General features: G+C 36.4%; 1 protein-coding gene across 1 annotated transcript in view; it reads right to left on the reverse strand.

Annotated features, from left to right (window-relative positions):
- Positions 1-23,451, reverse strand: part of LOC123550651 (kinesin-like protein KIF15) — a 62,616-nt gene that overhangs the window by 27,683 nt on the left and 11,482 nt on the right. Inside the window, exons 8-22 of the mRNA XM_053545237.1 lie at positions 23,320-23,421; positions 22,133-22,240; positions 18,831-18,959; positions 18,190-18,248; positions 17,267-17,330; positions 14,243-14,360; positions 13,259-13,341; positions 10,452-10,598; positions 7,674-7,890; positions 6,893-6,969; positions 5,454-5,633; positions 4,364-4,582; positions 1,910-2,017; positions 810-903; positions 43-173 (exon numbers count right to left, since the gene is read on the reverse strand). Of these exons, the coding sequence (XP_053401212.1) occupies positions 43-173; positions 810-903; positions 1,910-2,017; positions 4,364-4,582; positions 5,454-5,633; positions 6,893-6,969; positions 7,674-7,890; positions 10,452-10,598; positions 13,259-13,341; positions 14,243-14,360; positions 17,267-17,330; positions 18,190-18,248; positions 18,831-18,959; positions 22,133-22,240; positions 23,320-23,421 (1,836 nt within the window). The remainder of the gene's footprint in view (positions 1-42; positions 174-809; positions 904-1,909; positions 2,018-4,363; positions 4,583-5,453; positions 5,634-6,892; positions 6,970-7,673; positions 7,891-10,451; positions 10,599-13,258; positions 13,342-14,242; positions 14,361-17,266; positions 17,331-18,189; positions 18,249-18,830; positions 18,960-22,132; positions 22,241-23,319; positions 23,422-23,451) is intronic.

The following is a 23,451-nucleotide window of genomic DNA, read 5'->3' on the forward strand; positions in this document are numbered from 1 at the left end:
GACAACACTTATGAAAATTTGAAAACACAATAAAAAACATACTTTGGACTCAACACCTTCAATGTATTTGTCATTCTCAGCTTTGACCAACTTCATTTTCTCTTTATTTTCTTTGAGTTCTTTATCAGCCTGTGCCAGCAGTAACCTCAAATCCCGTGTTTCTCCAACAGCATCTGTAAAACAAAGTCAAATAATTGTCCTCATTGAACTCTATGATGCTAATTGCTGTCAAGTGGAATTGTGACTTGTGGTTTAGTGGAAGACCATGGCCGCAATTTTAATAAAGAATTAGAGTTTTTGGTAGTTTTCCTCAGTACATCTCATGTCATTTTCAAATAACATTCCTGTGTGTTAAAGTATTACTGCCCAAGTAAGCAGATATTCAGATATTTACATCATGTTCATGCATAAAAAAACAACTTTCCCAAATGAAACAAGAAGTGAAGGATAGATAAATGGGGTATTCTACAATTTCCACTGCTACTGCCACAAACTAAGATTTTTGAAGAATATGGCCACAGACCACAGCCAGACTACTGTTTTGCCGACAGTGGACGGATGAAAAGACAGATGAACAGAGGGTATTTCTATAGTCCCCTCCAGTGTCCTATATAATATTTCAAGCAGGCATCTAGGCAGAACCACAAACCATCTAGTAAGACAACTAGATGACTTCTACACACACAGAGCAAAATTTGAATAACAGCACCCAGAATCAGATGCCACTACCATCTCCACAATATGCCATAACTACAAGTACTATAGTAAGAACTTGTAAGAAAGTAAAAGTATCTCTTTATTGTACATACTCTCCCTTTCCTCATTTGCTGCTTTAAGTTTGGGTTCCGCCTGGTTTAGTTCTTCTCTCAAACTGCTAACTGTTATCCTCTCTTTGTCAAGTAACTGAAATAATCATAAATATACACTGTTGAAACAAGCTCTTTTGTTTAACGTAAAGTGCTGCACATGGGTGTTGACAAAAAAATATGAGCCATGCCATGAGAAAACCAATATAGTGCGTTTACGACCAGCATGGATCCAGATAAGCTTGTGCATCTTTGCAGTCTGGTCAGGATCCATGCTGTTCGCTTTCAAAGCCTAGTACAATTAAAGAAACTGTTAGTCAACAGCATGGATCATGACCAGACTGGGCGGATGCACAGGCTGATCTGGATCCATGCTGGTCGCAAACGCATTATGTTGGTTTTCTCATGGCGCGCCTCATATCAGGATAATGATCAGTAATATTTTACTAATTTTCTCACTTTATGATACCACATCATGTCTATCATGTCTATAAAACAGAACAATTGCAGACTCATTTTCTTGTCAGAATGCAGTTTTGCTAACCTCAACATTGTCTATAATTGGATAAACAGCCAACCTGAAGCAACGTATAAGCCATTTCCAAGTTAGTGGTGTTGCAAAATGTCTAAATAGAGATCAAATACTTCCTCGAGTAGTAACAAGTCTGTTTTAGCTAAATTTCTGTAACTGCCGGGTATATAAAGTTTGCTACACATATATAAATTATGCAAATAAGGCAGCTAATACACTGCATATATCTTTGTTCATCTCAAGTACTAGCTTGCTTATAATTGTAAAATCAACTACTGTAAAATTATTCATATTTAAAGTGGAATAATTTCAACAGATTTCAAACTCTAACAAAAACTCAGTAATGTGATTTACCAAATGTGATTTCAATTACAGATGAAGATGCTTTATTCAAATTAAAGTTTAATTATCATTTAAGTATCTAAATGACTGATCAGGATGATACATTAAGCTAGCAATATATTATACATTTGTTAAAAACTTGAACGAATCATGAGCACTGTGACAGTGAAGTCAGATAACAGCTCTGGACAGAGAATATAAAGAGTTATATTTGTTTGTGTGTGTGTACCTCTTCTATACTGCTCAGTTGGGACTCGAGGACAGTTTGTTGGTGTAACTGTTTTACCCTCTCTGTCTCATACTCTGACAGACGCGTTTCCATGTCCATATTTTTCTCCTGCAATATAAATATTTTTGTTATATATGTAACATTGTGTGTCATCAGTTCAAATACCCTGGATCCAGTTGTTCAAAACTTTGACCAGCTGTTAAACTAACTGCCACTTAAATTTTGATTCAAAATATTAGTCTTGGTGGGAAACACTTGTATTAGTGTTGGTGGGAAACACTTGTATTAGTGTTGGTGGGAAACACTTGTATTAGACTTGGTGGGAAACACTTGTATTAGTCTTGGTGGGAAACACTTGTATTAGTCTTGGTGGGAAACACTTGTATGATGTTTTACTTTTACTGTAAAGGTGGACGGATAGCTCAGTGGTTTGCACACTGGCCTTCCAATCCTGAGGTCGGGGTTCGATCCCCAGCAACTACTCGGGAATTTTCAGAAACACTTTTCAGTGTTTCCCACCCAACTAGAGGTGTACTGGTCAGGAACCCAGGCAATCCTTGCATGTATCAGTGCTACACACTTGGCACGTTAAAGAACCAGGCTGTCTATTCGCAACAAGCTAGGCTAAGTTAGCCGGACAAGCCTGTATCTGATTTCTGATCTCTCTGTCGTGGGGGCTTTGTCTCACTCTGTCCCTCTGGTCAGATCGCTCTGTGTCTGTACTAGTAGAGGATGAATTATGCACCCTGTGTGGCTGCATTTGAACTATGTAAAGCGCCTTTGAACGTGAAATTGATCATGAAAAGGGCGCTATATAAATCTGGTATAATAATAATAATAAAGACTTTGCATTAACTTGATACAGTCTTGAAGCTAACATTGTTTAGTGTTCAAATACTTAACTGGTGCATTCATTTTTATAAATCTTCTAAACTGTCGAAATAAAATCCTAAAAGTTAATTAACTGTTAGCTTAATCGCCCATTAAAGTTTCGAACAACTGGGTCCATGTCTCATCAAGTCTGCAGTGGAGTTACAGTATTTCCAACAGAAAAAAACACTTCAAAGAATTACAACCATTGTTTGAATTATTGAAAAACCATATCAAAAATAAAGTTTGTCTGACTGATTATTCGTTACAAATGTTGTGAAGCATGGCTAAATTATAAACAAGAGGGCCATGATGACCCTATATACCGCTCACCAGAGTTGATCTAGCCTACTGACCTAGTTTTCTGCCCCACATGAGCCAGTTTCAAATTTAACCTAGAGATTATCAAGACAAACATTATGACCAAGTTTCATAAAGATTGAGTCACAACTGTAGCCTTTAGAGTATTCACAAACTTTTCCTTTGATTTAATCATGTGACCTTGTTTTGACCCTAAATGACCCAGATTAAAATTTGACCTAGATATCATCAAGACAAACATTCTGACCAAGTTTCATAAAGATTGAGTCACAACTGTGGCCTATAGAGTGTTCACAAGCTTTTCCTTTGATCTGGCCTACTAACCTATTTCTGACCCCGCATGACCCAGTTTCGAACTTGACCTAAAGATCATTAAGGAAAACATTCTGACCAACTTTCATTAAGATTGGGTCACAAATGTGGCCTCTAGAGTGTTCACAGGCTTTTCCTTTGATCTGGCCTACTGACCTAGTTTTTGACCCAACATGACCCAGTTTTAAACTTGACCTAGAGATCATCAAATCTAACATTCTGACCAAGTTTCATAAAGACTGGGCCAAAAATGTGGCCTCTTGAGTATTCACAAGGCAAATGTAGATGGACGACGGATGACGCACGACAGATGCCGGACAATGACCAGTCACAATAGCTCACTCTGAGACTTTGTACTCTGGTGAGCTAAAAACCCTCAAACAAAATGATGCAAGCATTGCATGACAGATGCCCCTGAAAATTCTTGATAGAATAATGTTTTGGGGGTCAAAAAAGGGCCATAACTAACAAGAGGCCAATGATGGCCCTAAATCACTCATTTGAGAAACATTTATGCTGTTACAAACCTGACAATTTTTTTTCTATTTTTTAAAACATTTGAATTGATAGGGCACAATATAAGGATGCTTACAGACCAAGTCTAGCAAAGATTGGTTCATGAAAAAAGCAAAGGTTTTTGTCTTTTAAACTCTAGAAGCTCTAGTAGCCCTTCAAATCAGTCAAGTGCAAACATCTGAACAAATATGAAAGACCTTATACAAGACCTTATAATAATGGTAGACCGTCAAAGTTTATAAACTACCTATATCTGTGCCGGACAAAGTTGAAAGGATTTAGTTATGTCACTCCATGAAATTAAATCGAATAAATAAAATTCATAATAATTTCATCTTTGAAATCTGAAAGTCTCTGAGAAAAAGCTATTTCGGCTAAAAGCTGGAACCTTTACGACAGTAAAATCAAACGACTTGAGAGTATTTTTTTCATTACCTGCAGATGTTTTATCTGATCAAGCAGGGCCTCCTGTGCTTGCTGTTCCACCTCCTCGGGAACGTCTTCTGCCAATATACCTTCCTCCTCTGGCGGGGCCTCAGCAGGTGATCCCTCGTTCTCAAATGGTATGGTAGTGTCAAGGTCTGGTGTATCTGAAGGTGCTACTACAGTTCTATTTCTTAATCGGTAACGTTCTTTTTTCGGAGTTGTTATTGTCTGAAACACAGCAATAATAATGAGGGGATGGGGAAAGTTCTGATAAAAAGATCACACTGCAGAATGCCTGATTCTCGTTTTTATTAAATATGCATTAGGAAGATTCAAGTAATTCCAAACTAGAACTGTCACAGGAGTGACGAATAATACCCCCACAATACAGCCTTGTCACAGAAGTATGGCAACCAAAAGAAAGAAATGGCCACAACAAGGTGCAATTTAAATTGTTTAACTTGGTGAAAAAACTGAAACGAGTGTTTGTGAAAGAGCCTAGTATTATAATTAGACAATGACTTCAGTTATTATACAGTTAATTATGTAAATGTTTTTAACAGCATACTTACTGTCTCTGGCACATTCTGACGTCAAGGTTATATAAATGTACTAGTAACAGATGTACATTCCTCTACACAAGGTGTCTATTCGTTTGTTTTTATTGTGTTTAAAAAAATCATTTACATCTGTCAAGCCTTTCATGAGTTATTGTCCAGAAACCATGAGTTTGGCAAATTTTAAGTTGGAAAGGGGCCATAACTACATCAAACAAGAGCACCGCCTACGGGTGCCATCGCTCGTCTGCAAGTGCTGGACAATATGTAAGAAAAGAGTTATAGCTCAGATTTTCTAAGTACAAAAAGGGCCATAATTCTAACAAAATGCAGATTAAAGTTATGGTTCTTGACCTATATTGTCCCCCTAATGATGATAAACAAGTGTACAAAGTTTCAAAGCTGTAGCTCTTACAGTTTTGAGAAAAGGCAGACCTAAACAAAACCAATAAACTCAAACTATCAGATATTTCTGTCTAACTTACTAATCTGTCACTAAAAATATCTTATGAAATTTGAACTGAAGTCAAGAAATGATTTACCATAACAGTCTGTCTGTGCATTTCATTTATGGCAGCTTTCTCTAGCTTGGTGCGCATATTGTTTGCTGAAATAACCATCTCTAGTTCAGCCACATACTTCTTGAATGACTCAATCTCATTCTTGCTAAGTAACTCCTGCTTTTCAGCTGCCTGTTTACATATGGTTAATTCTTCTTGCAGCTGAAAATTGAAAATAAAATTCATAATTAAGACATGAAAATACCTTCCTTAGGTAAAAGATGGTAAAACATAACTATGCCTAATGACTGTGAGAAAGTAGTCCATGAATTTTCAAGTACAATCTAACAGTCAATGCTATTACAAGCAGAAAATGTTGAATGTCTAATGTAAAAAGAGAATTTTTATAATCAACATTCTATGAAAACTTTTTTTTAAGAGTTGTAGGGGATGAATATTCCTACAATTCTTTGCTGTCAATCCATAAAACTGAACCCTAACAAACAAAAAATTTTTTTTACCTGTAAAACTGAAATCTAACGAAAAACAAGGAGCTGCATTCAATAAACGCTTGATGCCCCCAGTGGCATCCTTGTCGATACAAAGCAACCTATGTCTAAAACGAGGTCAAGTTCAAGGTCAAGGTCAAACTGAGGTCAGGTGATGTCTGAAGATGGGGAATGGTCATAGGGTATATCTGCATTAGTATCAAGTCATTCTAGTTAGGGGTATTGATGCTAGACGAAACAGTCCCATTTGGTTAACCTCGTACGGACGGATAACAGGACGGACAGACAGGACAATCACTATATGCCTCCCACATCAGTAGATGCCAGGGGCATAACTAGAGCTATCACCCAAGGTGATTAATACAAGACAACATTTTTATACACTGCGAGTAAAATGCTGTGATCTTAACCTTTGGCTTTCAGCGTGACATTGACCTTATGACATGTTGATAAGGTAAATATTTAAATACAAATATAAATGCTAGTTTTAAGAATTTTCAAGCAGTTCAGATGATATGGAGCTGACATGAAATTCATCTGACCTTTGACCTCCAAGTGTGACCTTGACTTTTGTCCAAGTAACCTGGGTTTTGCACTCTGCACATCGTCTTGATAAAGTATCCATTTGATGCTAGTTTTATTATGGAAAAAACACAAAGTTAAGCAATCTGACACTGACTTCCAAGTGTGACCTTGACCTTGGATCTAGTGACCTTAAATGTGCATTCTGCATATTGTCTTCATGAGGTTTATGACTGATGCAAATTTTATGAAAATCAGTAAAAAAAGCAGTACAGAAAATATGGATAAGACACAAATACGGAGACAGATCGACGATTGGACCAACAGACAGGGGTGCCACTAAAATAGCTCCCAAATACTTTGTAACTGATGACATAATAACCATTTTAACCAAAACAACAAAATCAACATTAATATCAAGAACCAATGATGAGATATACTTTCACATACCTGCTCAATCTGAGACCTCATCTTCTCAATTGTTGCTGTTGATACAACATCCACCCGCTGAGGGGTAATCGGCTTTTCTAAAACAATACATGATTTACATAATTAACCTTTAGCCTGCTAGATTTCTAAAATGGACTGGTCCATTATTCAAATTCGGGCAAAAACCATTTATTTTTTGAAGGGGTGTTCACTGAAAATTTACTGACTTAACAGCAAACAGTGCAGACCATCAGCCTAGACGTTTAATTTCACTGCCAATTTTCACATGAATGCCTAGACACACACTTAAATCTGTTTCTTAAAGACCCACCATACCCTAGTGACCTACTTTTTTGTCCCACATTCGTGCAGATCATACTGATAATACTGGTATAATATAGCTATTCTACAACCTGACAGATGGACAATTTAGACCCTCCCTGAATTAATGTTTTCACAACTTCACTCTGAAATCTTATTCAGTCATTCTCTTTTCAGTAAAGTTTTATAAACATAGAATAATAATTATCTTACACTATAGAAATAAAGTGTGGTCTAAACTCACCTTAATACATCAAGTACTGTGCATCCTACTACATTAATCTGATAATATATTTAGACAGTAAACACACTGTCTTGGCCTTATATTATATATGTCACTGTCAATTTGTATCTAGATACTTGTTATTTCTTATTTTCTTCATGCAAAGCATGTATAATTACCATCAAGGAAATACAAAAGAATACAGTTGTAGCGCGCATTAAAAAATGTAGATATGAAAATAAATTTGAACAGATATACCATCTTTATTGTTTTGTTCCGCTATCAGTTTATGAAATTCTTCTTCCAACTGTCTCACTTTCTGACTGTCTTCATGTACATTAACTAAGACACCACTATCTTCCTGGAGATTTTTCACTAATTTCTTCAGTCTATGGACCTCGCCTGAAAGTGCTGCTACACCAGGATGGTGTTCATTCTGTGTACGTAAAACCTCCAGCTCTTTCAACAAGTCTTCCTGTAAGATCAACAATATAACGTATGAATGAAATCCAGTCTAGTTTGTCAAGCCAAAGGAGAAATCAAAACAGAATGTCAATTTCATAAGTTAGCCAGCTGGCTGACGGCTTAAGGCAAGTTGCTGCTTAATACTTGTGACTGCTAAGGTAAGTTTAACAGTACGCTGAAAGCCATTAATACCACAGAATATAAGACCCAAGGGGCAATCTTCAAGATTCACAAAAATAAACTTTAAACTATTATAATGATTTAATGCATTTATATATTTAACAAGAGGGTCATCATTCATGATGAACCTATGTCGCTCACCTGTTAAACTTTGCCTTGAAATTATCAAGATAAACATTCTGACAGAGTTTCATGAAGATAGGGTCATAAATGTGGCTTCTACAGTGTTAACAAGCTTTTCGTGACCTAGTTTTTGACACCACATAACCCAGTTTTAACTTGCCCTAGAGATCATCGTGATAAACATTTTGTGCAAGTTTGTTTCATATCAAAGCATAAATGAAACTTCAATATGCCTGAAAGGGCCAGTCTGGAAGATAGGGTCATAAATGTGGCCTCTACAGTGTTAACAAGCTTTTCATGACCTAGTTTTTGACACCACATAACCCAGTTTCAAACTTGGCCCAGAAATCATCAAATTAAACATTCTGACCAAGTTTCATGAAGATATGGTCATAAATGTGGCCTCTACAGTGTTAACAAGCTTCTCCTTTGATTTGACAAATGACCTAGTTTTTGACCCCATATGACCCAGTTTCAAACTTCACAAAGGAATCATCAAGATAAACATCCTGACTAAGTTTTAGAAAGATAGGGTCATATATATATCCTCTAGGGTTTTAACAAGCTTTTACTTTGATTTGACCTGGTGACCCAGTTTTTATCCCACATGACTCAGTTTCTAACTTGGCCTTGAGATCATCGAGATAAACATTCTGTGCAAGTCTGTATCATATCAAAGCATAAATGAAACTTCAATATGTCTGAAAGGGCCAAAACAGAAAATTAGGGGCAGTACCTCTAGAACCCATGATGAAATCTAGCCAGTTTTTAAAGGAACCAAGATTTTATGGTGACTTCAGTTGTGTAAGTGTGGTTAAAATTAAATGTAAAATGTTCTCAAGGTGAAACTTTACAAATTTTGGCTCTTGCAGGGGTCAATCAGGGGCTGTAACTCCAGAACCTATGACTGGATCTGATTGATCATCATGAAATCCAAGAACTATTGTTGTTACAGATATTTTGCAAGTTTGTATCAAATCAAACCAGAAATGAAGTCTCTATATGGCTGCAAAAGCCAAAATAGCAAATTTTGGCCCTTTCAGGGGCCATAATTCTAGAACCCGTGAAGTGATCTGGCCAGTTTTCGAAAGGAACCAAGATATTATGCCAATACAAGTTGCACACAAGTTTAATTAAAATTGATTGCAAAATGTAGTCTCTATCATGTTCACAATTAATCTGGACAAACGACCATGTTCACAATTAATCTGGACAAACGACCATGTTCACAAAGTATTTGGGCAAACGACCATGGACAACAGACGAAGGGCAATCACAAAAGCTCAACTTGTCACTATGTGACAGGTGAGCTTAAAACAGACGATGCACCTATCCAACTAGAGAATATGCATAGTAACATGGCTAGAAAAGCACTACTTTATAATCTTACAGAGCTCTAGATAAGCTTTTGGTGCAAATGGGTATTTACCCATCACTTTTTGTCTGAATTGGGTATTCGAAATTTGAATTGGGTAAAAATGATATCTTTCCCAGCCTTTTCAGAAGTAATTGGGTATTTGCTAAAACCAATTGGGTATTTTACCAATCTCACACTAACAATTGAGTATTTTTTGCTTACAGTATACATGGTATATATCATTGAACAGGACTGACTAAGTAGCTAAGTACTTTAATGGCGCCCTTCAATGTTTAATACAAAAATGTATTTAAAATTGTAATGAATGTTCCATACTGTTGTTTTCTTTTTCACTTTTAATGAAGTCAGAGATCAGTTCATCCACAATATCCCGAACGATGTGGTCACCACAATGTGCATTCTCCCAAAAGATATCATCCAGTAATGGTGACACTACATCGTCACAAACAGATAACTGTCATTGTTGAACAGCAAAATATCCCACTAATTAGTTTGTGCTGCAACAATGTTTATTCTTCAATTCTTTTACATTTTATCGGCGTAAAATTGTTTACAAAGTATCCAAATAACACCGATCAGCCGACTGAATGGTCCTGTGATTTTTCAGATAAATTGCAACCTGTCCTAGTAATAAGGAAAATGTGATACGCAAGCTATTTTTTATGAATTGGGTATTAGGAATTTTACTTGCGTTTCATTATGCACACTGTATGAATTCAACTGGGTTTTCTGCAATTCTAATTGCGTAAATACGCAGCTTATCTGGAGCTCTGATCTTACATAGGCACATTTTAACAATATAAGAATTTGGCAGATCACACCACAAACACTTGTATGAATACATAATAACAAAAAGAGTTTAAAATGGTGAGCATATTATCTTATTTTACCTCCCTTGTTTCTTTAACTTCTTTTGTTTTTCCCTCGAGGCGTTTTATGTTGTTGTCCCTGAATTTGATAATCATCTTGTTTGTCTGTATGGCTTTGTCTCTTTTCTCGCACAGTTCCCGTAGTTTTTCCACTCTAACATGTAACTCCTACAATACAATATATAACTTCAACAATACAATATGTAACTGCGACAATACAATATGAACATGTAACTCCTAAAGCAACTCCTACAATTTAACATGCAATTGCTATGCAGTGCTATTTCTAGAGTGACGAAGCGGGGCATACCGCCCTGCACTTTCTAACTGCTGCCACGCTGCCCTTAAAATGCGCTCTCCTGCCTTTGATCTTCTGCTAAATCCCGCCCTTTATCCTGTAGACATGCCTCGCCAATTTTTTGATAAGCAAAGTAAGTCATGGCGTACGCACACAGTCGATGAGAATCAATGGAGTGTTAAACTTAATCGATAAAGAGTACTGATCCTTTGTACTGTCAAAATGTTGCCAATTAACGAATTGTCCGTAAGCGGCCAGCTGATTACAGAGCACATGAAAAGTGCCCTGGACGATTTCTTCATGCATGCCTTAAATTAGACCATTGTTTAATATAATAAGTGTATATCAATGCAGTCTAACCCTACCGTAATTTTAACTGGAAAAAGCACAAATCTGATGAACTTCAAAAGCAAAAATAAGTTTAGAATGTCCGTTCACGATTCTAATTACATCTATGTCGTATGCAATTTTTCCATAATTCCTTCGAAAAAGCTGACCATCAGCGTATTTTTTATGATAAGTAACATCAAAATTTAAGGAACTATCTCTAGTTTACCATAAGGCATCAAGTAACCAAGTAAAAACCACTTTCAGACAACATTCCGAAAGTGTACCAGTATCTGGATAATTCATTTTGGATATATTTTTTACAGAGTTTTATAGCACTTTTCTGTTAATGAAATATTAACAAAAGACCTAATCAATATAAAATGAATTTTGTTAAATATTAGTTTACAATGTGACCTAAAACAGACCTTTTCATTATGTTGTAACATGTTGCATGGTTTCGAGCTTATATACATATAAAGGCCTCCACTATGACATATTCACATGAATAAGTTGACATCCTTGGTGACATTTTTAAGAACAAGAGCTGTCCGTAAGACAGCCAAGCTCGACTATTCGAAATATTGACCCAGAAGCAGGAAAATATTACCCAAAAAAGTTAAATATCAAAAGAGTTTTAAGTTCAAAAGTGGGAATAATTTGACCAAAATGCATATCAGTTATGGGACTTGCTGCTATCAACTAGCTTTATAACCCCGAAGGCACATGAGAAGTTTCAATTCAATATCTGCATTAGTTTTGGAGATAGAAACTTGCATGTAAAACTTTAACCAGAATTTTCAAAGTCCAAAAGGGGGCATAATTTGCCCAAAATACATGCCAGAGTTATGGGACTTGATCCAGTGAGGTTAGTAATTGATCTAGAAAAAGAAAAAATAAGTTTCAAATCTATATGCATTTTAGTAATAGCTGTATGTACTTGCACGCAAAACTTTAACCAGAATTTGCTAAGTCCAAAAGGGGGCATAATTTGGCCAAAATGAAGGTCATAGTTATGGGACTTGATCCTATCAACTAGTTTTATAACCCCGAAGACACATGTGAAGTTTCAAATCAATATCTGTATTAGTTTTGGAGATAATAACTTGCATGTAAAACTTTAACCAAAATTTTCTAAGTCTAAAAGAGGGCATAATTTGCTCAAAAAACATGTCAGAGTTATGGGACTTGACCCAGTGAGGTTGGTAATTGATGTAGAAAAAGAAAAAATAAGTTTCAAATCTATATGCCTTTTAGAAATAGCTGTATGTACTTGCACGCAAAATTTTAACCAGAATTTTCTAAGTCCAAAAGGGGGCATAATTTGGCCAAAATGAAAGTCAGAGTTATGGGACTTGCTGCTATCAACTAGTTTTATAACCCCGAAGACACATGTGAAGTTTCAAATCAATATCTGCATTAGTTTTGGAGATAGTAACTTGCATGTAAAACTTTAACCAAAATTTTCTAAGTCCAAAAGGGGGCATAATTTGCTCAAAATACATGTCAGAGTTATGGGACTTGACCCAGAGAGGTTGGTAATTGACCTAGAAAAAGAAGAAATAAGTTTCAAAGCTATATGCCTTTCATTGATGACTGTATGTACTTGCATGCAAAAACTTAACCAAGGTGTGACGCCGACGCCGACGCCGACGCCAGGGTGAGTAGAGTAGCTAGACTATTCTTCGAATAGTCGAGCTAAAAAGGCTTGAATGTTATGACCAGAAGTACAAAGTAATGTAAAAACCCATTTGTAAACTCTGTTACTGGTTTTGAGAAGATATCGTTTACCTCTTTATTCTTTGATATTAAGTACGCAGTAATCATAAATGTTTTGAATACATAACTATAAACATCTGGAAACACAACTACGGTAACTTTCCTGTTAAAAGGAGCACCCTGCTCCTTTTTGGCAGCTCCCTGCCCCTTTTTGATAGCACCCTGCCTTTTTTGAGCTCTAGAAATAACACTATTGACACTGCAATGATGTGTAACTGAGACCTTAATTCTGTTCAAATGACAAAATAATATCTAAACAGTCAACTTCTTTTTACAAAGAAAGTTTCTAGCTTGGGAAGTTGTAGATAAATTATGTTTTGTTCATGAAAAATACAAACTATCTATGCATTAACAGCCCACTACATTGGTGTTACACCACAATTTAGAATATTGTAAATACATTATTTCTTATTGAAAGCACCACCTGTTTTTCCGATTCAGCTAGTTGCCTTAGCATCATGGCCTGTAAAAACATCTGCCTGAGAACTGGCATACTCTCTGCCGGAGCTGGAAGAGACATAACACCACACAATATAAGGGCATTCTGGTAACTTCATACAGCATGTGTTGCAGAATGGACTGACTGAGTCTTTACAAGCACCAGTTTGTCCATAAGTCATATTGGTTTTTGAAGAAATATACACCCATAACTCTACCAATCATAGCCACTTGAAAAACACTCTAATGTATATCAAAAACATGATGGGTATCGATAGTCATCAATGGAAGTTTGCAAGCATGTCTTTTTCCTTGCAACCTTGTGTTTATTCATATGCACATATTGAAATGAGCAGATATACAACTGCATTTACTAATATTAAACTGAAATGTCTAAATAACTTGGTCATTTTTAAGTACAGTGAAAGCCCGCTCACTCAAGAATTCGAGGCACAAGCACCAGGGCTGAGAACCTGGAAATTATGCAATCCTTTGTCATTTTTCTTATATTCTGATCATTTATTTATTCATTTTGTTGGGTTTAAAGTTGCACCGACACAATTAAAGGTCATATGGCAACTTTCCAGCTTTGATGGTGGAGGAAGACCCCAGGTGCCCCTCCCTGCATTATTTCATCACAACAGGCACCTGGGTAGAACCACCGACATTCTGCAAGCCAGCTGGATGGCTTCCTCACATGAAGAATTCAACGCCACAAGTGAGGCTTGAACCCACATCAATGAGGGAAAAGTGATTTGAAGTCAGTGACCGTAACCACTTGGCCACGGAGGCCCCCTGTATTCTGATCAAGAGAAACCCTGGATAACTCTAACATTCTGCTTATCTCTTGCCACTTTGAGTGATCAGTTTTTTACATTTTTTACACTGTGACAAAATGTCAGCAACTAATATATAGAAGCACAGCAGAAATCAGTAAGTATTCGTTAAAGTAGAGCCTGACTTGAGTTACCTATAGCAGGTTGCTGAGGTATGAGTCCCATTTTATATTGATTTAACTCCTCGCGAAGCACCTTCATTTCTGCCTGCAATTGTTTTATGTTGCCCAAGGAGTTTTCATTGAGGACAGCCTGTAAGTAAAAAAGATCAATTAACCTTTAGCCTGCTGGTGGTAAGTGATTCTGCCTGTGCAACCAGTGCAGACCAAGATCAGCCTGCACATCCGTGCAGTCTGATCATGGTCTGCACTGTTGCTATTCAGTCTGTAAATTTTCAGTAAACACCCCTTTAAATGATAAATGGTACTGCCCAAATTGAATGACGGACCAGTCCATTATAGAAATTTAGCATGCTAAAGGTTGAAACAAACACAGGAGGCTTGCTGAAACTTGATATGATTAACAAATTTTACACACAGATTTTGGCAGAAATATTAATCTATTTTCTACAAGCAAAACAGACATTAAGTATACCGTTCATCTGTATTGTCGCGGCACTTGACATTCGACGTAATGACATTAAACAAGGAACAACACAACAATGTATTTCTTGTCTTTACCACAATATTTCATGTCATATGCATCAATAACTGTGTGAAAAGGAATAAGATATCATTCAAGAAAACATCCATGTGTACTTCGAACAGCAATAGTCAGCCATTGTCATCATGTGATGTCACATCACTAATGTCGCGATATAGGTCAACAGTTGTGGCAATCAAACTATCATATGCCAAAAAACACTAAATATTATTCAAACATTGAAAAGCTGTCTAAGTCAAACTAACAGGAACACTCAAAAGTCATTAAACGCCAATATAATCGTTTTATATTATCTGTTAACATTGGCACTATCGAAAATATTCTCCTCTGGGCAGTGGACACAACAGATATTTTGCAAGTAAATCACAAGGTCGCGGGCACGGTCATAATGTACCGGAGCCTAAGAATTGTACTATTACTGAATATTTTCTATCTGATAGTTATCTAACATGTTCCAATTCACTGCTCAGTATCATGGGTGTACTTTGAGGAGATGGTCGCGGGGCCCCCTTCCCCCCCCTTAAAATCCGTCATGTTAAGACGTTTTGATGTTTCGCCTTATACTGATATTTCATCCATTTTTGTGTAGCTGGGGGATGTTACGTAAAATTTGGTGTCCTCTAACCTATAGGCGGGACTTAATTTGCATAATTAATGAGGACAAATGCCGATCAGCAAGTAGACAAACTTGTAAACATTGCAAATATTTGCTTAATTCATGGATTTTTTTTTTTATTTTTGCGATATGTGAAAAATACGATTTTAACAAATATTAACAGATATTTAGCAATGTAACTGCAGGTAAGAACATTTTTCACTAGCATGTGTAAACAAGAGCACCGCCTTGCGGATGCTGACGCTCATCTGATTTTTTTTGTGTAATAGAAATATTGTCCTACCCATGATTTTCTAAGTCTAAAAAGGGCCATCATTCTTGCAAAAAGCAGGATAGAGTTATGTTTCTTGATGTTCAGTGTCCACTTATGATGGTGAAAAACTGTTGCAAGTTTTAAAGCAATAGCTTTGATAGTTTATGAGAAAAGTTGACTTAAACATAATACTCAACCAAGAAAATTATTTTTTAAGTCCAAAAGGGGCAATAATTATTGCAAAAAGCAGGATGGAGTTATGTTGCTTGCTGTACAGGGTCAGCTTATGATGGTCAACAAGTGTTGCAAGTTTCAAAGCAATAGCTTTGATAGTTTAAGAGAAAAAGTTGACCTAAACGTAGAACTAAACCAAGAAATCTGATATTTTCTAAGTCCAAAAGGGGCCATAAATCTTGCAAAAAGCAGGATGGAGTTATGTTTCTTGCTGTACAGGGTCAACTGATGATGGTGAACAAGTGTTGCAAGTTTTAAAGCAATACCTTTGATAGTTTAGGATAAAAGCTGACCTTAACATAAAACTTAACCAAGAAAACTGATTTTCTAAGTCCAAAAGGGGCAATAAATCTTGCAAAAAGCAAGATGGAGTTATGTTTCTTGATGTACAGGGTCTGCTTATGATGGTGAACAAGTATTCCAAGTTTCAAAGCAATAGCTTTGATAGTTTAGGAGAAAAGTTGACCTAAACATAAAACTTAACCAAGAAATCTGATATTTTCTAAGTACAAAAGGGGCCATAAATCTTGCAAAAAGCAAGAAGGAGTTATGTTTCTTGCTATACAGGGTCAGCTTATGATGGTGAACAAGTATTCCAAGTTTCAAAGCAATAGCTTTGATAGTTTAGGAGAAAAGCTGACCTAAACATAAAACTTAACCAGGCAATGCCGACGCCGACAACCGCTCAAGTGATGACAATAACTCATTTTTTTTCAAAAAATCAGATGAGCTAAAAAGGTCACAAACTTGACATGTAAACACCACGTAGGTGGCGCAACTCAAATACCGCGAAATTAGTGATGACGCGGGATTAGTGATGTCGAGTATATAATAAGAATATTCCTTTACAATCCAGTCAACAATAGGTAAACAGAAGAAAACAATAAAACTGTTGCTTAATAACTAAGTTCTTTGTACATTGTATTACAGTAAATTTGTTGATTTGTTCTAAAGTCACACCGGCACAATTTAGGTCATATAACAACTTCTCAGCTTTTAATGGTGGAGAAAGCACCAGGACATCTGGGATGTGCATCAAACCTGTAGCAGTGAGTAGCAGTATTACACCCTCAAGGGAGGCATCAAACTAACAACAGTGAGGGGATATATTACATCCCAGTGGGGTTTCAAACCTGCAACAGTGAAGGGCTGTATTACACCACCACTGAAGTGTCAAAACTATGGCAGTGACAGTGAATGGGTGTATTACTACGGTAAGTGATGTCTCAAACCTATAGCTGTGAAGGAAGAAAAAAATATTATTTACAAGATAAAAGTGCCTTATTAAAACTATCTCTTCTTAAATCGGGAAGTGAAAAAAAATACCCAGCAGATGTTATCTCTTCTTTTGGTAACAGAAAAAAGCTAGAAGATTTTATATTGTAATATTACCTTATTTTTGATCATCTTCGCTCTCTTTGCAAACAACAATGTCGAGAGTGTCTCTCCAAAACACCTGAAAGCATACAGGGAGCAGCAAAACTGAATTCATTCACACAAAAAGGGCCATGGATCTCTGGCAAAACCTTTCCACATTTGACTAGTTTATCTATTTAGCAAGTTTTGATATTTTTTCAGTTGTTCAATGAGTTTATAGAGAAGAGAATTGTGAGTAAAAGTGGAATGACCAAGCATTTTGTATGTCACTGTACAATCTCCATTAATTTCAAAGAAGACAGTTCATTCATATATATAAACTACATTAAGGTATATCTGCATACAAGATCAATTTCTTCCTACATCATAGAACTAAATATAATCCTGAGTTTTCAAAGCATTATATCCTTAGACAATTTAGTCTATAAAAAAAGATGTGTGTGCTTATTTTTTTTACTGGAAAAATTCAAAATAAAATGAAACTCTTAACAACCAGTTTTCATATTGGCAGACTATGGGAAAATTGCAACTTTGATGTTTACATGCACAGAAACGAAAGTTGTCTAAGGATGGAACACCCTTCTACAGAGCACTAGCTTGTATACAAAACGTTCACCAGAAGTATGGAAAGGGGAATAATTTTGAAACTGAAAAGGAAATAATTTTGATCAGTGTAAGAGTTATGGAAGCTGTATATATGTCCATTGATAAGCTGATCTGTGTGAAGTCTGAATGTAAACATATTGTAAAGAACCCTATATTCTCACCTAAATATTGTTATACTTAAATACATGTACTGACGTGCAGTGTGAATTCACAGTCTGTGAGGAACAAAATTGAGCTAAATAAATATCAGCTCAATAAAATATTCCTATGCTCAATTCAGCTTTTATTTTGCTGTTTTATACCAAATATGACTGAAATCAAAAGTAACTTACTTGTGTCCAGGGTGTACACAGGCAATCAAACTTGTCTTGGCATTGCCTCCTAGAGAATCCTGAAATTATTCAACAATACAATGTTGGCTGTGATGTAACATTTTACATAATGCTTTCTTTTATCCATTTTTTAAAACTTGAAATTCACCTGTTGGTGACTGTTAATAAAAAGTAAAAACTCCACGTTTCAGTGCGTTCTGGAAAACATGTAGAAAAATTCTTATGTATTTTGTCATGCTATAAACAAGAGCACCACAATGCAGAGCAATATACGCCCAAAGGTATGAACTTTGACTCCTAAGTGTGACATTGACCTTGAATCCAAAACATGCGCTCTGCACATGGTCTCCATGTGGTGATCATTTGTGTAGTTTCTTCAAAACCCTTCAAGAGGTTAAACAGTTACAGAGCACAAACAAAACTGCTAACAGACGGACGGACAGACGGACACGGCCTTATAACATAATACCTCCCTTCAGGCGTATAAAAAGTAGGTAAAAATTCAGATCATACAGATTTCATGTTTTCTCATATATAATAGACATTGCGAAACATTTTGAAAATTCTAACATATAAACATTTACCTAAGTTCCTTAAAGTAATAATAATGTATAACCATTATAAGTATAACATGTATTTACCCGTAAGAGAAAGGTAAGCTTTGAGTCTCTGTAAGGTATGAATCTCTTCTTGCCATCTCTTGCTGCACTCACTAACGACATTATGACGTTTCCAAGGTTAGACAATGATTTATTAATTGATCCCGCTTCCTACAATAAAACAAACACGAGCTGTCAGAAATGACATTATACTTTACTATTTAAACGCTGTATAGTGTAATGGGACATATCTGAGAAAACTTGAGCTTTCACTGGAGTCGCTAAGACTTCACAAGAGGGAAGATACCAAGTTTATGTGTGAAGTTATATTCAAAACTATCATTTTCAGGGATTAATACCAAAGATGCTGCTTTGACACTGAGAACATAATTGTGATCATTATCTTTGACTTTCATTTGTGAGGTTAATAAATGATGCAAGTTTTATGAAAATTTAACCAGCGATTATGAAGGTACAGAGCATACACTAAGTTAAGCTATCTGACCTTTTAACCTCCAAGATTGACATCGACCTTGGACATAGTGACCCAAGTTAAACCCTTTGCACATTGTCTTGGCGAAGAAAACATTTAATGTTTCATGGAAATCTTCCAAGTGGTTTTGACAATATGGATATTAATTTATTTGACCTTTGACCTGCAAGTGTGACCTTGACTTTGGACCTAGTAAGCTGGGCTGTAAGCTCTGAATGTCACTTTGATGAGGTAAACAACTGACGCTAGTTTAATAAAAATCTTTCAAATGGTTTAAAAGATATGGAGCCAACAAGAAGGATGGAGGGATATGCATGACTCCATTATAGCCCCCATATACTTTGCATCTAGTGATATAATAAGTGATGAAAATTTAGGAGTACGAGTGCCACCAATCTTCCTCCATCCAAGAAAAAAAATGACACACACATCTATACTTCATGGACTGTGTCAGATATAATGCAGGTGAAGATGTCGAACAAATGTTTCAAGTCTCAATCAAATCCATTTTGTAATAACAGAGACATAGTGAATGTGTATCAAAACTTTAACCTGCAATTCTAATAAGTGTGTATTTACATGACATACTGGTGAAAGTTATGGCCCTTATGTCATATGATGTGGGTGAAGATGTTAAACAACTGTTATAATATGTGCCACACGAAGAGAAAACCAACATAGTGCATTTGCGACCAGCATGGATCCAGACCAGCCTGCGCATCCACGCAGTCTGGTCAGGATCCATGCTGTTCGCTAACGGTTTCTCTAATTGCAATAGGCTTTGAAAGCGAATAGCATGGATCCTGACCAGACTGCGCAGATGCGCAGACTGGTCTGGATCCATGCTGGTCGCAAATGCACTATGTTGGTTTTCTCATGGTGCAGCACATATTATGTTCGAATGAAGCCAATTCAGTAATAATAGAGACAAGAGGGACCCTGAATCGCTCACCCGAGTAATATGAGACTTTTCAAGATGAGTATTGAAATCTATATCAAACATTATACATGTGGTGCAAATTTCTTTGCTGTAACTTCAAAAACAAGAAAGTAGGTCAGTAGGTCACGATTTAAAATATTAAGAAAGTAGGTCAGTAGGTCACATTCATGGTCACTGAAAGTCAGTGTTAAGATCGGTGTGCAAAACTGTATATGTCATCCAAATTTCAAGGCTGTATCTTAAAAAACAAGAAAGTAGGTCAGTAGGTCAAGGTCACAGTCAAGTAACCCCTAATTACTTGGGGCCATCAGGTAATTATAATTAAACAGTCTAGGCAATATGATCAGATAATTTTTGAAGTATTTTTTGCTATATAACTCATACACAAATGACCCCCAGGGTGGGGCCTCTTTTCACCCAAGGGGCATAATTTGAACAATCTTGTTAGAGAACCACTAGGCAATGTTACATACCACATATCAAAGGCCTAGGCCTTGAACTTTCAGACAAGAAGATTTTTAAAGTTTTTTCCTATATAAGTCTATATAAAACTTGGAACACCCAGGGCAGGGCCTCTTTTCATCCCAGGGGCATAATTTGAACAATTTTGGTAGAGGACCACTAGGCAATGCAACCTACCAAATATCAAAAGCCTAGGCCTTGTAGTTTCAGGCAAGAAGATTTTTTAAGTTTTTTCCTATATAAGTCTATGTAAAACTTGGGCCCCCCGGGGCGCGGCCTCTTTTCACCCCTGGGTAATAATTTGAACAATCTTGGTAGAGGACCACAAGGCAATGCTACATACCAAATATCAAAGGCCTAGGTCTTGTGGTTTCAGACAAGAAGATTTTTAAAGTTTTTTTCCTATATGTCGATGTAAAATTTGGGACCCCTGGGGCGGGGCCTCTTTTCACCTCAGGGGCATAATTTGAACAATCTTCATAGAGAACCATTAGATGATGTTACATGCCAAATATAGAGGCTCTACGCCTTGCGGTTTTGGACAAGAAGATTTTCAAAGTTTTTCCTTTTGGTTGCCATGGCAACCAGAATTCTGTATGGAATTCAATTCTTTGAATAATTTTTAAAGAGGACCATCCAAGGAACATCCATGTGAAGTTTCATCAAAATTGGCCTGTTGGTTTAGGAAGAGATGTTGTTTAAAGAAAAGTGTGGCCGGACGCTGGACGGACGGACATACAACGACCGGACGCCGGACGGTGAGCGATCACAATACCTCACCCTGAGCACTGTGTGCTCAGGTGAGCTAATAAAGACACGGGCATAATTCACAAAATACTGCACAAGAGTTATGCATCTTGTATCATATGATGTGTGTGATGATCTGGAAACCATCAAGTGACAGAGTGATTTTTTTTTCAATTCTGAAATTCTAAGTAAAACTGGGAAATACTTCATGAAATATTGGTGCCAGAGGTATGGCCCTTGTGTCATATAATGTGGGTGATGAAGAGGAACAGTAATAAGTTTGAAGCAAATCCTTTTCAGATATAAAGCGAAAGTGAACCAAAACTTAAATCAAACTGTGGGCACTTGCCTTTGCGAATAAGATAGCTTTCCATCCTTTATAAAGTCAAGCTAAAACTATGTAAATCGAAACACAATTTTTTTTCTAAGTGTATACTACACTTGTGTTCCACACAATGAAAAAAAAAAGTAATGATTCTGAATAAAGCACTACCAATCAAAGTGTACACAACTTGTATCACATTCAGTATGAACAGTTCCAAGAAAGTGTAAATATATTCCTCCTCATTATGAATGTAAGTGCACTATACCACAGAGACTAGATTGAGTATCAGTCAGTTACTGGTATATAGATTATATAGAAAGAGAAATAAAGTTGTAAATGCACCTAGAACTTGCTAGAAGGACAACTGCTTGTTTTACCTTTAGACGAAGACCACTTGCCCCAGTGTCTTTCTGTCGTTCGCTTCCCGCAAGATCCACGAGATTCAATGACGATGTTTTTATGTTTTCTAACCCACCTTTATACTCCTGTGTAAAATAAAAATAAAACTGTTTAGCTGCTAAGCAAAACAGAACAAGTACTCTGTACAGCAGGGCAATACATGTAATGTGGCAATGGATTGCAGGTTTGGGGGTTTTGTGCAGCAGCGGTGTTGGATTACTAAGTAAGGCAAAATAAACTTTTTTTCCTTTTTTTCTTTTTGCAGAACAAGTGGTAGTGGTGTAGGGATGGGGGAGTAATATGGACTATTCAAATTAACTCATCACCACCCACCTATATTCCAAGTTCAAAGACAACTAGAGCTGCTTTTGAGAAAAGCGCATATCTCCCACAACTGCCTAATTATCTGAATAGTTATGTATCTGAATCAACCATGCACCAATACATGTTATCACTGGCATCTGTCTACAGAGTTATTTTCAGTAATTCAAGGGCCATAATTCTGAAATGCTCGAGCCGATTTGGCTAGTTATCATAATTGGTCGAGGACTTATTGGACACGGACACACACACACAGACAGGAGTAAATCAATGTCTCCCACACAACTGTGTAGAAAATTTTAAAGCTATATGTCAAAAGGTTTTGTCCAAATATTGACTGGTACGAAAAACTTAACCAAGGTGTGACGCCAACGCTGATGCCGACACCTGATATTTTGACGTTTATTGTCTACTTTCAACGATTTGTGTAAAGTTGCTTCAGGATTATCATCAGGGCAGATTTACAAGATTATGCAGTGATAAAGGATTGAACTGAAAATAACATTAGTTTTTAGAATCATTTGGGAAATTATGCTTGTCATAAATTTATTCTGCCTCTTACACACAATTAACAAATATCATTTTATAACTGATCAAATGATTAATTAAAACTGTGTCCTTTTGGGCAGGAAGTTCAATACATCTCATGTTCCAGAATCATATTTTTTACCCTAAATTGTTAGCCTTTTTATATAGCTTTATGTGCTCTCCAAAAAATAAAGAAACAGAAAAATATCCAAATAATTTTGTTTTCCAAATTTTAAGAATGAGAAAAATAATTATTTTTACAAAATTTCAGGTTATTAAAAGCTATGAGTCTCCTAACAATTAGAAGATAAGTCACCTTTGATTCAATCTGTAATGTGAAAACAGCATGGCTTCTTGAACTCTCTCTGTTCATTGCTGTAGACGCAACTTTTCTGTTCATCCAACTGGAACTTAATACCTGAAATAATGACACACATGAAAAGCATAT

The sequence above is a fragment of the Mercenaria mercenaria genome, chromosome 6 (assembly GCF_021730395.1).
Source record: "Mercenaria mercenaria strain notata chromosome 6, MADL_Memer_1, whole genome shotgun sequence".
Lineage (NCBI taxonomy): Eukaryota > Metazoa > Mollusca > Bivalvia > Venerida > Veneridae > Mercenaria > Mercenaria mercenaria.